Raw genomic sequence first — 15,910 nt, 5'->3', positions numbered from 1 at the left:
GGAACTGCTAAACTACTCTTCTTATATTCCGGACTCTCATATTAACGGAATCATATAATACATAAACTCTTATACCTGGCTTCATCACTCATGTCCATCCACGCTCATCCAAGTTGTAGCATGTAGTAGTCTTTCATTTCTTTTGTGGCAAAATAATATTCAACTGTATAGGTATCCCGCATTTTGTATGTTCCTTAATTCATCCACTGGCCTTGGCCAATTGGGGTGCTTCCACTTTTTGGTTATTATGAATAATCCTATGAATTTTTGTGCGCAAGTTTTTATGTGGATAAATCTCTCTTGGATATATACCTAAGGGATGGAAATGCTGAGTCATATGGTAACTCTGAGAAAATGCCAGGCTATTTTCCAAACTGACTATACCAACTACATTTCTCAGTGTATGCGCACTTAAATTCCTCCACATCCTCATCAGTACTTGTTATCCAACTTTTGATTTTAGGTGTTCTAATGGGTGTGAAGTGGTAGCTCACTGTGGTTTTCATTTGCATCTCCTGATGGTATCCCGTATCCTTTCATGTGCTTACTGGCCATGTGTACATCTTCCTTGGAAAAGGATCTCTTCAGATCCTCTTTTAAATGAATTGTCTTTTTGTTACTGAAATGTATTTACTAAGACTCTTAAAGATGACTTTCTTTGTAACTGTATAGTAGTTCTTTATATATCCTGGTAATAAATCCTTTGATATCTTATGTATTACCAATATATTCTCCCATCACAGATCTAGTCTTTTCACTTTGTGGTGCCTTTTAATGAAAAGAAACACTTAGTTTCAATATAGCTGAGTGGATGGTGCTGTGACCCAGCACATCCTTTCCAAAGCCAAGGCTATCATTAAAATATATTTCCCTGTATTATTTTCTTTAGAACTACAGAACTAAACATTAAAAGCTTTGCAGTTTCGCTTATACATTTAGGTCAAAAATTCACTGGAGTTCATTTTTATATATGGAGCAGGGCTCCAATTTCATTTTGTTCTCATCTGGATACCTCATCATCCCATCACTATTTAATGGAAAGATGGTCCTCCCCACCCATATTCAGCAGGGTTAGCCACTCTTAACCATTCCAACTCTTTCCTGTAAAATAAGAGAAGTAGACTAAATCATCATTCCCAATCTGAAAGGTTTTATTAGAATGCAGAGTTCTAAGTGTTCCCACAGAGAGATGTGGGAGAATGGCACACAGGGTGGAGGATCACACACACTCCAGGTTTATAATAAATTCCTTGGCTAATGTGTATCCAGTCAACCTGGCTCCTGTAGAGACCAATGGAAATTATTTCCACGGTTCCTTCTAGCTTTAGGAAGCTTTAGTTTTGCAAAGTCTTTGGGTGTAACTTGCTTTTTCCATACCATTTTGCAAGAAACATGTATACAAGTTCTATTACAAAGAAATACAACGCATTTCAAATTCCACAAACTACATGACTTTATTTATAAAATTCAACACACTGCCTACTGCCCATGTCCATTTAAGTATCCCTCAGCTACAGCTCTCATTCTTCAAAAATAAAGATCCTTGACAATGTACTCAAAGTATTACTAAATATTTTATTAAGTTGATATCCCATGGGTATCAAATTGCCAGCACTATGAAAACAGGGTTAGTATAAAACAATACAAAAGTGTTCTAGACAACAGCTTATCAGTATTCTCTTTACTCCTTTGTGGGATTTTCTCATGTAGTAACTTTGATTCGTGAAATGATTTCATTTACAAAACTATTATTCTTTGCTATTACCTCAGCTTTCAGCTGTTTTAACTTCATTGTGATGTTTTCTTCCGACATTTCAGTAAAAGGCACTTGCTTCACCTTGGATAAAAACTCCTGAATAATTTTTTCACCTTGCTGAAAGATATATGAATGCTCCATTAGTCTTTAAAATGTCTTTTTTAAAAAGTCAGAATAAATCGTGATGAATTGTTTCATTAAATTTCAACCTGTAACACACCACCCAATAGTCAAAGAACATTCTTTAAATTATGTGAACTATCCAATATATAGAAAGCCCTTATTTGACTGTATTTCTCCAAAGCAAGTCATTAAAGGATATTTATAAATACATTTTCAGCTGCTAATGAAAAGGGGCTCAATATTTTAGTAGTCCCCCAATCCCTCACCTTTCATTATTGATATATAAACTTAATCTTCTGGGAAAAAAAGAATTCAAGGTTTATAAATACTATAAGGCATAAACAGTCACTGAAAATTCAGTACTCAAATATGGACAGAATTTTTAAATTACTATTTTACTGGCCAATCACTGGCATTCTAAAGAGCATGGCCATTACCTGCCATGTGACCATGGGGAAATTCCTTAACCCACATTCCTCATTCATAACAAGGGGATGATAGTATTATCAACATCACAGGGCTACTGGGAAAACGGGAGAGTGCTTGGAAGTGCATAGGACAGTGCCTGGCAAAGGGTAAGTACTATGTAAATGTTTATCATCATGTATGAAGCAGAACTAAAAGCCTGCTTTTCATACCGGGAGCTAGTTGCTAGTAAGTACCTTAAGGGTTGACAGGTAGATATCCAAATGGTAAGGTAAAGAAGATATATTTCTCTATTAAATAACAAGTGCACTCTTTTTCAAATAAAGACAGAATCCAGATTGAACATCGAGTTATACATCTCCTTTAAAGTTTTTTTCAAAAAACTTCAGAATTTATTTAGTATTTTTTTTGTACAATGTAATTAATGTTATCAAAAGTAGATGGTTTCTGCTCTATTTAGAAATTAGGGATTACATAAAAGAGCCTACCTAACCCAGACCACCAATAGCTGTGGTGCTGATAATAAGAGCACTCTATAGCAACCTCCCTAACTTAAACTAGTAACAAGATATAACACATTCCTCCTGCTTATCTAGGGACAAAAGACAAAACTATACCTTTTAGCTTAAAAATCATACATGATCATCTATAATGATCAAGAATTATCTATCCTTCAAGTAAAAAACTCACTGGTAAAAGCTAAAATCATGACAAGAAGTAAATGCTGCTGGGACCCAGCAGTGAATTAATTTTATTTTCATTATTGCAGAGAATTACCCTCTACTTTAAAAAAAATATGTTGAGCATAAGCTGTACCTTTCTGTACATCTAAATTTCACTCATCACTCAGAGAAGACCTAACTTAAGATATACTTTTCCCATGAGAAGTGAAACAGCCTGCCCAAAAAGAGCTGTCCAGAGTAAACATGTCATATACTGCATGACTCTCCTTGACAAGTTCAGTAATATCTTCCCAACCAGATTCTAGACAAATGGAAGGCAGGAACTGTTTCTTTCTTATTCCCTTAACTAAGCAATTAACTGAGTAAATATACCACTAACCGACTTGACCTATTTGTTTATAAAGTAATCAAAAAAGTGCCTGGACACCTGTAACTCCTTTGAATTACTTTAAACCTAGACTAACATTCCTGTCCTCCTACTTTTTTTTTTTTTCTTTAAAAATTTTATTTATTTGACAGAGAGAGATCACAAGTGGGCAGAGAGGCAGGCAGAGGCAGAGAGAGAGGAGGAAGCAGGCTCCCCGCAGAGCAGAGAGCCCGATGTGGGACTCGATCCCAGGACCCTGAGATCGTGACCCGAGCCGAAGGCAGAGGCTTAAGCACTGAGCCACCCAGGTGCCCCCTCCTCCTACGTTTTAAATGTGACTTTACTGTCCTACTGACTTGCTCTCTTTTGGTCAGAAATCAAAATGATACAGATGAAGTCTTTGCCATGCAAAGAAATCAAAGTGAAAGGCAACAATGAATGATCAAGTAAGTATTAGCATCATATGGGACCTGATGGATCTAACACAGGGTTAAATAATTACAAACACAATATTACAAACCTCTCTTTCCAGATAGCACCTCTTTGCAGTTGGTTCCATATCATCGTATCCTTGTGATTCTCCAATATTCTGAAACTCCTCTAGTTCCAGAGCTTTCTGTCTAGCACACTCTATTACATGCCTAGGGAAATTTGCAAGCTCTGCAACGTGAATCCCAAAACTTTGATCACAGACACCTACAAGAAATTTGGGGGTTGTGAGGAGCAGGCAGAAAGAGAAAACAACTGATGTAAATAGAACTTATCCATCTCACTTTGTCATTTGGAAACTTAATTTGTATTTCAAATACATTAGCCAAATGTTTCAGAGTAACTTAGATGAAGGAATTTTAATTAAGCCTTTAGTGGAAAGTAATGCACACAGTGTTTTATCTTATCCTTGACAAATGCAGTGGGAAAAATAAAAATATCCCCAAAAAAAGCTTGATAGTGATTCCTCAGAGGTCTGGACAAATATCAGAATCTGAAGAAAAATTAACTCAATTATCCCTCTGACGTTTTCCCATTTCATAAGGGAGGAATTAAATAAAGTATGAAGAAAAAAACAAGATAAATGTGTGTCACTAATAAAGAGCATTTAACTCAAAATATACGGCTTATTACTGAACGGTCCATTCTCTAGATCTGCCTACATCATTTTCTAGATAGACTTCAGGAAACTGGCTTGCTAAATAAATTTACAATACTGGTCTTAGAAAAGTTACTTACCATTCTTACGTAACCTTTTTTTAAAATATTTTATTTATGACAGAGAGAGCAAGAAGAAACACAAGCACAGAGGAACTGGAGAGGGAGAAGCAGGCTCCCCGCTGAGCAGGGAGCCCAATATGGGGCTCAATCCCAGGACCCTGGGATCATGACCTGAGCCGAAGGCAGATGCTTAACAACTGAGCCACCCAGGCACCCCCCATTCTTACATAATCTTATTCTGATTCTGAACTACTGCAAACACATGACAATGTAATTTTGGACCCAAATTATTAGTAAATTTTATAGACTAGGTAGCTTATCTTCATCCCTGTTTGCAGAAAATAAACGGAATTATAACATTCCTTCCAGATGTTTAATGCAAGTGATGCTCACAGAGTTATCATGGAGCTTCCACTTTTGCCTCAACTATGTATCAACTGTAAAAATTTTTTTGGCCTAGTTATATAGCCCATGCATTCTGGGGCTGGATACTCCATACAACTAAGAGAAACAAACAAAAACAAAACAGAAGCAAACGTCTGATAAACACCCATAGTGATGCATAGACATATCACTATCTTCTCCTCAGGTTATCTGGTCTTTCAAAACTCTGAACCCAGGGGAGCCTGGCTGGCTCAGCGGGTGAAGAGTCTGACTTGCTCAAGTCATGATCCCAGGGTCCTGGATCGAGCCCCTCATTGGGCTCCCTGCTCATTGAGGAGTCTGCTTCTCCCTCTCCCTGCTGCTTGTGCTCTCACTCCCTCTGTGCCAAATTAAAAATAAAATTTTGAACCCACTTCTTAGGGGACCTGGGTGGCTCAGTTGGTTAAGCATCCAACCCTTGGTTTTGGCTCAGGTCATGATGGGGCAGGTGGGGCCATGAGGTGGAGCCTCACAGCATGCTTCAGGCTCAGGGGAGAGTCTGCCTGAAGATTCTCTCCCTCTGCCCCTCCCCACCCTCTTGCATGCTCATGCTCGGTCTCTCTAATAAATAAATCAAATTCTGAACCCATTTATCATACAAAACACAAAACAAAAAGCAAAACTTCAATTTCATGCTAAATGCCAGGTCCAACTAAAAGTATCTGTATCTTATTTTATTTTTTATTATTTTATTTATTTGACAGAGAGAGAATAGGAAAGCTCAAGCAGGGTGAGCGGCCCTAAAAGTTTCTATATTTAAATCAACAATAATGTAAACAGAGTAAGTCAAAAGGATTCCCACTGAAGCATAAGAACAAAGGATCAAAGAACCAAAAATATTTTTGTACTTATATCAACCAACTGATGCAATAAAATGTGTTCTTGGAAAATCAGATAGCGATCTGAAAAAGCTATTCCAATGACTGGTGAAATGCTTAGGCAGCAAAAACTTGACAGCACATTAGTCTCATCAACTTGGTAAAATCTCATTAGCTGCCAGACCCACAAAATGACACTTTTTGGAAAGGACAGAATGCCAACAAGTCATTCCCTATGTGAGAACTACTAACAATTTCAGGATCTGTGGAAACCCTATCTTTAAATGAACCTGTTTGTGGGGCGACTGGGCAGCTCAGTGGGTTAAGGCCTCTGCCTTCGGCTCAGGTCATGATCTCAGGGTCCTGGGACTGAGCCCAGCATCGGGTTCTCACTCAGCTTGGAGCCTGCTGTCCCATCTTTGCCTGCTGCTCTGCCTACTTGGGATCTCTCTCCCTGTCAAATAAATACATAAAACCTTTAAAAAAATAAATAAATGAACCTGTTTGTGTAATACACCGTTAAAATTCCAATGAAGTAATTATAATAAATGGTTTCTTAAACAGTAACAATGCCCTAGAACTTCAAAGCTTATTATTGTTACTATCTACTTTGACAAGGAATCAGGCTGCCATGGAAGTACAAAACCTTCTGTGGTAATGTTGAAGAGTATGGGTTATTCTTTCTATAACTGTCGTTCTACTGTGAGACACAGAAATATAATGCACCTTGTCCTTGTACCCAGATTATGAATTAAGGACGCCTGGGAGTGGGTTAAGCCCCTGCCTTTGGCTCAGGTCATGATCTCAGGGTCCTGGGATCGAGGCCCTCATCGGGCTCTCTGCTCAGCGGGGAGCCTGCCCCCCCCACCCCACCGTCTGTCTTTCTGCCTACTTGTGATCTCTGTCAAATGAGTAAAATCAATCTTAGAAAAAAAATTTTTTAATTAAAAAAAAAGTAAATGTGTTCTGACAAACATGAATAATTCACTCAGAATAAGGCAATGATTCATGATGTCATGGGTGGAAGTTTCCCACTGCCACACCTGAATTTACAGTATACCAGTGGTATACACTCACCTTTCTTCACCTGATAAAGCATAGTTAAGGTTTCTTCAGTAGTTAGTGCTGTGACATGTAGATTATTAACAGTTGGTATGTGATTGGCCAAGGCAGTAAGTTCATGAAAATGTGTTGCAAACATGCAAAAAGCACCAATCTTTGTCGCAATGTACTCTGATATAGCCCACGCTAATCCAAATCCATCATATGTAGAGGTTCCTCTTCCCAATTCATCTATGATTATTAAAGAATCTTTGGTTGCAGACCTGAAACACACAAATACATGAAAATCGCCCGTGATATAATATGTGACAATGAAAAAAAAAAAACGAAATTAAGACAATACAATGGGAAAGATGTGCCACAAAACCCAGATTATCTTCATATATAAAAAATTCAATAGTCAATTAAAAGAAGAAAATGGGCATGGTCATAAACAAGTGATGGAGAAGTATTTCTTGTAAAAATTACCAATTTCACAAATAGTAATCAAAGAATTTTGAATTATCTATCATTCACTTATTGCCAATCAAACCAGCCCAGACTTTACGAATACCGCATGAAGGTGGGTCAAGGGTGTCACGTTATGGACATGCAGCTGGTGGTCATGTAAACTAGCATGCTGGCTGCAGCCCTACCAATCAGATATTAGCATTCTTCCTTTTCTCTTCTTTAAGCAAATGTAAGGAGGGGAATTTTTTTTTTCTCAATCAGAGAATGCAATAGTATTTTTTTTTTTTTAAAGTGGCTCCACACCCAGCATGGAGCCTAGCAGGGGGCTTGAACTCATGACTGTGAAGTCAAGACATGAGCTGAGATCAAGAGTTGCATGTTTATCTAACTGAGCCATCCAGGAGCCCTAAGAATTTAACAGTTCTTCATGTGCATATCATTCATTTATTTTCCTGTGAATTTCCACTGACACCTTTTGCTTATTTAAGTTATGAATATTAGCTTGCTGACCAATTACTATACTGACTCTTTGTACTGTTTCTGTAATTCCCCACAAACAAGTAATGAGCAGTAATTTACTAGGGATATGTGATATGCTTTAGAAGACACCAAGAAATGGAAGGCATAGCTTCTCTGCCTTTAAAGAAGCGCCTTAAAAATAAAATAAGGAAAAGAGATTTCAGTAACCTCTAAAATAAAAAACCAAATATATTACAGGCATGTCAGAGTTCAAAGAAATACCCATGACCTGAGGCTTAATTGACAAGGGAAGTCAGAGAAGTAGAATTTCTGTCACTAAGGCCTTTAAAGATTGGAAAGGACATGGGTAAACATTCCAGATATTGTGAACAGTTTAAGCAAGAGCATGGTAGTGGTGGCGGTTATAAGGTGAAAAACTACCAGAAACCTTAAGACAAATTAAAAATCAAAGTTTTCCTCAACTATTATGAATTACCCTTTTAGGACAATATGAAGTGTATAAAGTTCATAAGAAAACTATTAAACTGGATCTGGAACTATTAAACTGATGTTTTATAGATGAATCTGCAAATGTACTTCACAGGACAGGGACATTCATTTCCATTTTGAGGAGTCTGGGAAAATCACTCACCTGAGAATAGAAGCAGTTTCTAGCATTTCAGCCATGAATGTGGAGACTCCTTTCAACTGACTGTCGCCAGCCCCTACGCGGGCCAGGATGCAGTCCACAATGGACACTTCCGCTGACTCACACGGCACAAAACACCCAATCTGGGCCATGAGAACTACCACCCCAGTTTGGCGAATATAAGTGGATTTACCTCCCATATTGGGGCCTTTAAAATAAATTACATCAAAAAGCAAGATTATTAATTTATTTCTGCCACTAATCGCACATTTGTGACTAATCACCTGGTTGCATGGATATGGCATAGAAGCAGCAGAACCATCAACTGCCAGAGTAATGCTCTTTTTCCTTCACACAAACTTACACTGCACTCTTCACTGAGAGGACTATGAAAAATTTACCTTACCTGTAATTTGCCTAAAAGAACTACAGATTTTCCCACAGTTCATACAGTTGCCAGCACGGTAATTTTATGTCATCCAGAAAAAACAGTACACACCTAACTGATTAACTAAACACTGTAATTCATTAATAAATGAGGCTATTAGTGAATGAGTTAGTATGGTCTAATCCTTCAAATCACTTCAACTCCATACTAAAGCCCTAAGACACAACCTTACTTAACGCTGCTATGAACAACTTGAAAATCCATTTGGGGAACTAGAATATTATCACTGTTTCCCAAATACATTTGCCCAAAGAGTACCCCCTCCACTTTTGTTTTCTAGAATCTGGTTAACATCTAAAAATACTTCAGCTTGAGACATGCTGCATTAGTCTATGAGCAAACTTTTTTCAAATTTCACAGAAATACAGTCCCATGTCTTTAAAAGAATTGCTACCCCCAAGCTGAGGTCATTCCAGCAATCAGTTTTGCTTCACCTTCAATGACCTCACTATTGAAAGGTCTGGCTCAAAGGTAGGCTTTGAGGTTGAAGGGATGTTCATTTTTAAACGCATGAAACCTTTGAAACAGAAGTTTCATATAAAGATGACATTTGCTCCTTAAGGCTTCCCCCTCCTTCCAAATCTTCCCTCTAACCCAAAAGTGAACATATCACTAACTAGGATGAATAACATGTTCTTTTTCTAACATCAAGAACTAGGATTTTATCAGTTTTAAATAATTCCACTCCAACATAAAAAGATGGAATCATTACCCCCCCCAAAAGCCCATAAATTAGGTGTTCTTTTTTTTTTTTTTTTTTTTACCAGTAATGATGTGGAACATCTGTTTAGCTTTTTCAAAATGAACATCATTAGGAATAAATGCAACTTCATCTTGAACTTCAACACAAGCATGTCTGGACGCTTTCAGTGTAATTCTTCCTTGTCCTTTCTCCAAAATGACCGGACGTACATAGGGAACAGGTGCTCCATTTGACACATGAGCAAAGCTGACAACAGCATCTAGCTGAGCTAACACATCATTGAGTGTCTGCATTGGTTCTACGTATCCTGTATAAAAACAGAAAATGTGCCAAGGAATACTGAACAAAGAAAATACATATAAGCAGTTATAGAAATAAATTTAACTTCCCTATTTGGGAATTTAAAATCCATTTTCTAATTTATTACTTTTCAAAAAATTAACAGAAGTTTGCCATAACCAAACTTGAAAGGAACATCTAAAGCCTTACCACAAGGTTAAAATGTATTACTACATCTTCCTCTACTATGAATAGATTTCAAAAATAGAAAGAGTATGATGTCCTCTCTTACCAGAATTCATTAAAACAGAAAACACACAGCTGCTTATCAGAAGATACATGCAAACACCAGGTTGTAATAAAATAATGTCACTGTCAAGGCCTGTGCCTGTATAAACCTGACCATACGATTTGTTTACTTGAGCATTTTTTCCCCAATCAGTACCACATGCAAAATTTAAATGCATAATTGTCACTTAAAATACTTCCAGTGAGATTCTACTCTTCTAGAACATTAAAACTAAAAGCTATTATGTACACTAAAAAGCCCGATATGTGGCAGGCAATTCAGTCCAAATAATAAAAATGATCAAAATTTATAGAATAGAGTCTAAAATTTTAATAGCTTGGAGGGTTTAGTGAAACATCCCATATGTTATGTAGAACTATCACACAGGCATCAATGTGTCAAAAGCTTCAAAGGACATTCATGAGAATACTGCATTATTTTAGAAAAAAAAGTTAAGAGTTTAATCAAATGGCAGCAAGTAGGATTCATCTTTGATTCCCCTGCTCCCCATAAAAGTGATACAATGTTTTACAAATAAAAATTAACTTATGAATGGCTGAATGCAAGTAATTCTCTTACTGTTTCACCACTTCCAATTTATGCCTGTTTTATCTAACAGGTATTCTTTAAAAAAAAAAAAAAAAAAAAAGGAAAAGAATGGTTCACACCACCCTTTCATGTAGGAACAAGAATCTGCAAGAATTACTTAAACACTGGGGTGCCTGGGTGGCTCAGTGGGTTAAAGCCTCTGCCTTCAGCTCAGGTCATGATCCCAGAGTCCTGGGATGGAGCCCCACGTCCGGCTCTCTGCTCAGCCGGGAGCCTGCTTCCTCCTCTCTCTCTGTCTGCCTCTCTGCCTACTTGTGATCTCTATCTGTCAAATGAATAAATAAAATCTAAAAAAAAAAAAAAAAAAATTACTTAAACATTAATGGAGTACTTACTGTAACTACTTTAAAAAAGGAAAACTGAAACCTCTTAAGGTATTTCATATCACCTGGCTCTTAACAGCATCACCTATTCTGATTTAATAGCAAGATAAAGAACCACAGAAATGACCCATTATATTTTTAAATACAGATAATGTGTATATTAGACCAAGAAAAGGTTTCATTTAAATTCAAGGTAACTCTAGGGGCACCTGGGTGGCTCAGTCGGTTATGTTATGCTCAGGTCATCGGGCTCAGGTCATGATCCTGGGGTCCTGGGATAGAGCCCCACACTGGGCTCCCTGTTCAGTGGGGAGTCTGCTCCCTCTCTCTCTGCCCCTCTCCCCTGCTCGTGCTCTATTATTCTTGCTCCAAATAAACAAATAAAACTAAAACAAATAAATAAACGAATAAATTCAAGGTAACTCTAAATACAAAACACCCTCCATTTAAATGTTTGAAGCTAGCACCTTTTTTAACCTAGAAGGTGCTTGATGAATCTGAGTTGATACTATTTCTTTTTGAGGAAGATTCCCAGTTTGAATATATAGTATTTACAGGGTCCTTAAAAATGCATCTAGGCATTTTCAACTATAGTTGTTTGATACCACCAAAAAAAACCCAGAATATTTACAAAACTCATTCACCTCAACACCAATACATAAAGTGTATTAAAACCCTTCTGGGGTGCCTGAGTGGCTCAGCCGAGCATCAGTTGAGCGTCTGCCTTTGGCTTGGGTCAAGATCTCAGGGTCCTGGGATGGAGCCCCCCATCAGGCTCCCTGCTCAGTGGGGAGTCTGCTTCTCCCTCTCCCTATCCCACCCACATTCTCACAAATAAATAAAATTAAAAAACAAAACAAAACACCAACCTTTAAGTTTTGTGTTTATTTTACTATAAAATTCATAATAGTAAAATAATTAATTCACAGAATTATACAAGCACATAGTTTTTAAATGCATGAATACCTTGGAAATGAGGACATCCTCTTACTTACTCACAATACACACCCCAAGAAATAGGATACCAATATCATGTTATGTCTTATCAAACTTCACCAATTTGTCCTGAGTGTCCCTGATAGCTCTTCCCCACCCCCAACTCCTAGACCTGGATCCATTCAGGACCATCTGCTGATCCGCTCGTTGTGTCTCCTTAAGTCTCCTATAATCTAGAACAGATCGTGGCCATTCCATTTTTGCTACCATGACACAGACATTTTTAAAGAGTACAAGCCTTAAAAAGAATGTCCCACAATCTAAATTTATCTCCCTTTCCCTTCTTGTTAACAATCAGGTTAAACATTTTTGTCAAGAATACCACATGGACAATACTGTGCTCTTCCCTCTACATCACATCAAGATGCACATAAAAGTCATTTGTTCAATTACTGATTATGCCAACTTTGATCACTTGGTTGAAGTAGTTCGTTGGTGTATTTTTGGAAGGCACAATAAAAGTTATAGTCAATATACATGTGATGACAGGCAAAACCTTCCAGTTTAACACATCAGCCCCACCTTGTGCTAAACATACATTCATTCTGTGTCAAGGGCAACACCACAGTATTAAGCGATGCAATCTTCTCAAACAGTGTCCTCCAGAAGGAAGTCTGAAAATCTACAAAATGGCATATAGAACTCGAAAAGGCTTGCTTCATGTATCATTTCCTGTTTGTTTTTTAGCGATATTTATTTCTAAAACTTAGAACATGAGCCCAAAAATAATCTAAAATTATTAGTGCCTTCAGTCCTTGGTGTTTCTTTTCCTTGTTACAACTACAATAAATTTTGTGCTTTTATACGGGTCTGTTTCTCAGGGTATTCCCACTCCTTAGCCTGCACTAGCTTATCTTTCTATGTAAGAGTTATTTCCAGTTACTCTTCCCACCACAATACCGCACACATTATTTTATAGGTAGCCTAACATAATAAACAGTGTGTTAACATCTTTTTTTAAAAAAATCACTCTTGAAACATACCGGTATCTTTTCTATTACTAAAAACCAGGTTATATTATTGGTTCTGTTAAATTTACCTGAAGAAATATTGACAATTTCTTTAACAATGGCATCCTGGGCTTCCTCATACTCAGTTTTATTTTTGGTATACTCTTCATTGAGAGAAGTCAGTTTACTGCAAGTCAAGATAATCACGTTATTAAAAATATCAAAACATCTACTGAAGTAATATGTTCTACATAAAATATATCCAGAGCATCTATCCTATAAAGCACCAAAACAATAATTAAAATGAAAATGTGAGTAGAAAATGGGCAACTCATTAGGGGCAGATGTGGATGGAATTCAGTGTATTAACATTTATGCTGTTTGAAAGAGCCTATTGGCACAATTCTTGCTGTAACATTTATGCCCGAGTATTGATCTGACCTTTTCTAAAATATTTAAATGGAATTAAGTCTTCATCCTCATTTCAGATAAAGGCCATCTACCCACCCCCCTTTTTAAAAGATTTTATTTGTTTGTAAGAAAGACAGAGACAGAGAACAAGCAGAGGGAACGGCAGGCAGAGGGAGAAGCAGGCTCCCTGCTGAGCAGGGAGTCCAATGGAGGGCCCAATCCCAGGACCCTGGGATCATGACCCAAGCCAAAGGCAGATACTTAACCCACTGAGCCACCCAGGGATCCCCATCCCCCCTTTCCAAATTTATACACACACCACACAGTTTCTCTCGTTACTGTAGTATATAGCTGCTTTTGATACTGAAGGTTGTCGAAGTAAGAAAATATTTTGAAAACCAAATCTTACTGAGTAAAGAAAAAAATGAAAACTATAGGTTGAAATAAAAAATGAGGAAGGGGGCACCTGGGTGGCTCAGTGGGTTGGGCCTCTACCTTTGGCTTGGGTCATGATCTCAGGGTCCTGGGATCGAGTTGAGGCCCGCATCGGGCTTCTCTGCTCAGTGGGGAGCTTGCTTCCCCCCTCTCTCTGCCTGCCTCTCTACCTACTTGTGATCTCTCTCTGTCAAATAAATAAATAAAATCTTTAAAAAAAAATGAGGAAGGACAAGAATAAAGTAAAGGAAAAATATTCATGGATGCCAAAGGAAGGGAATGAAATAAAAAATAAAAAGACAAGATGGGGGCACAGAGAAGAGACGCATTCTCTATATGGAGGAAGGCACTGACCAAAGCAACAACTGTAAAGTTAATGGATTGGCTGATGGCATAACACATATATTACAGCTCAGGAACAGTGCATGGGCAAGCAGCAGCAGTAGCGACGACTACTAGCAAACAGGCAAACAGAAGGAATTAAAGGAAGTCAAGCAAGAGGCAAAGACATTGTAAAAATGAGACCACAGTGTGAAGAAAGAGCAAACAAGAGATGAAAGTGGATGGGGAGGGGACCAGACCCTGCAGGTTACAATAAAGACTGCAGACTTTTCTGGATGACAGACACCACCAGTTTTAAAGAAGGAAAATTATATGATCAAAGAATCAGATACACAGCAAGGATTCAATTTGCAGACAAAAATGAATAAATGAATCTTCTTCAACTTTTAGATTAAATGCGGTCATTCAGCTCAATCTCATTTACTTATAACTAACCCATGGTGATTCAAAGATGGTTATAATACCCTAAAAGTTCTGTCTCAGCTAAGCCATTACTGAATATAGTTTGGACCAGGGATATAGTTTGCTAGAAAGACAACTACTACTAAGTTGGGCAATAGGAGATCTAGCTATGAGTATCAAATGTTACTAGTCATCTAATCCTGGGGAATGGGGAGTTTCAGCCTCTTCATCTAAATAACGAGAAATAGGGACGCCTGGGTGGCTCAGTTGGTTAAGCAGCTGCCTTCGGCTCAGGTCATGATCCCAGTGTCCTGGGATCGAGTCCCACATCGGGCTCCTTGCTCGTCAGGGAGCCTGCTTCTCCCTCTGCCTCTGCCTGCCATTCTGTCTGCCTGTGCTCGCTCTCTCTCTGACAAATAAATAAATAAAATCTTTAAAAAAAAAAAAAAATAAAATAAATAACGAGAAATAAACCTATTTATATCAGAATTGTTACGAAAAACAAACCAAACATTGTTTTCATTCCTGGGGTGTCTGAACACCTAGAAATTAAAGACTGCACATAATAAACAAAATACTTGCTGAATAAATGGATAAAAGGGGATCATATACACAAAACTACCGGTAAAGTACTGGGTATATTCAGGATGGGTGGATGTAAGGCCTCCCATAAATTCTAATAGAGTACAGAAGGAAAAAGATTAATGTCCCCACCCCACATCATAGAACATTATTTCAAAATAATTCTTCTTTCACCTATAAATAATTTAAGAAACTTTCTAACATCAGTAAAGAAAAAGAAAAACTTGTAAAATCTTTTTCAACATAAAACAGGATTTTGAAAAAGCAATAATCTAGTAAGTGGCCTCACTAAAGCTGGTAGGCATCTCCCTATCCTAATTTATATATCCAACTGATATACCAGAATTTTTAAAATTGATAAATGGTATCAAAACCTTCTTAGAAAAAGCAAATGTGAAAATAAATATAAACCAGAGATATGATGGGGAACTAATGTTAATAGATATGGAAGTGTAATATAAACTAACACAATCTCATATTGACAAAACAATGGTGAGACAGATATGTGAAAGAACAATCTTTTTAAAAAAATTTTTAAAGGATTTTATTTATATTTGATAGAGAGAGAGCACACACAAGCAGGGGGAGTGGCAGGCAGAGGGAGAAGCAGGCTCCCCACTAAACAAAGAGCTCGATGCAGGACTTGATCCCAGCACCCTGGGATCATGACCTGAGCCGAATGCAGACACTTAACCAACTGGGCCACCCAGGTGCCC

The 15,910-nt window shown here is 37.7% G+C and overlaps 1 protein-coding gene across 1 annotated transcript in view; it reads right to left on the bottom strand.

The window, feature by feature from the left end:
* Positions 1–1,435: 1,435 nt before the first annotated feature.
* LOC111148098 (mutS homolog 2) overlaps positions 1,436–15,910 on the bottom strand; it is a 76,466-nt gene continuing 61,991 nt past the window's right edge. Inside the window, exons 11-16 of the mRNA XM_022504500.1 lie at positions 13,112–13,209; positions 9,638–9,883; positions 8,429–8,633; positions 6,883–7,130; positions 3,876–4,051; positions 1,436–1,873 (exon numbers count right to left, since the gene is read on the bottom strand). Of these exons, the coding sequence (XP_022360208.1) occupies positions 1,703–1,873; positions 3,876–4,051; positions 6,883–7,130; positions 8,429–8,633; positions 9,638–9,883; positions 13,112–13,209 (1,144 nt within the window). The 3' untranslated portion in view covers positions 1,436–1,702. The remainder of the gene's footprint in view (positions 1,874–3,875; positions 4,052–6,882; positions 7,131–8,428; positions 8,634–9,637; positions 9,884–13,111; positions 13,210–15,910) is intronic.

This window comes from Enhydra lutris, unplaced genomic scaffold (assembly GCF_002288905.1).
Source record: "Enhydra lutris kenyoni isolate GAN:26980312 unplaced genomic scaffold, ASM228890v2 scaffoldscaffold18, whole genome shotgun sequence".
NCBI classification, from domain to species: Eukaryota; Metazoa; Chordata; class Mammalia; order Carnivora; family Mustelidae; genus Enhydra; species Enhydra lutris.
Note: the sequence above shows the minus strand (reverse complement) of the source record. Positions and strands in the feature narration are given on the sequence as shown.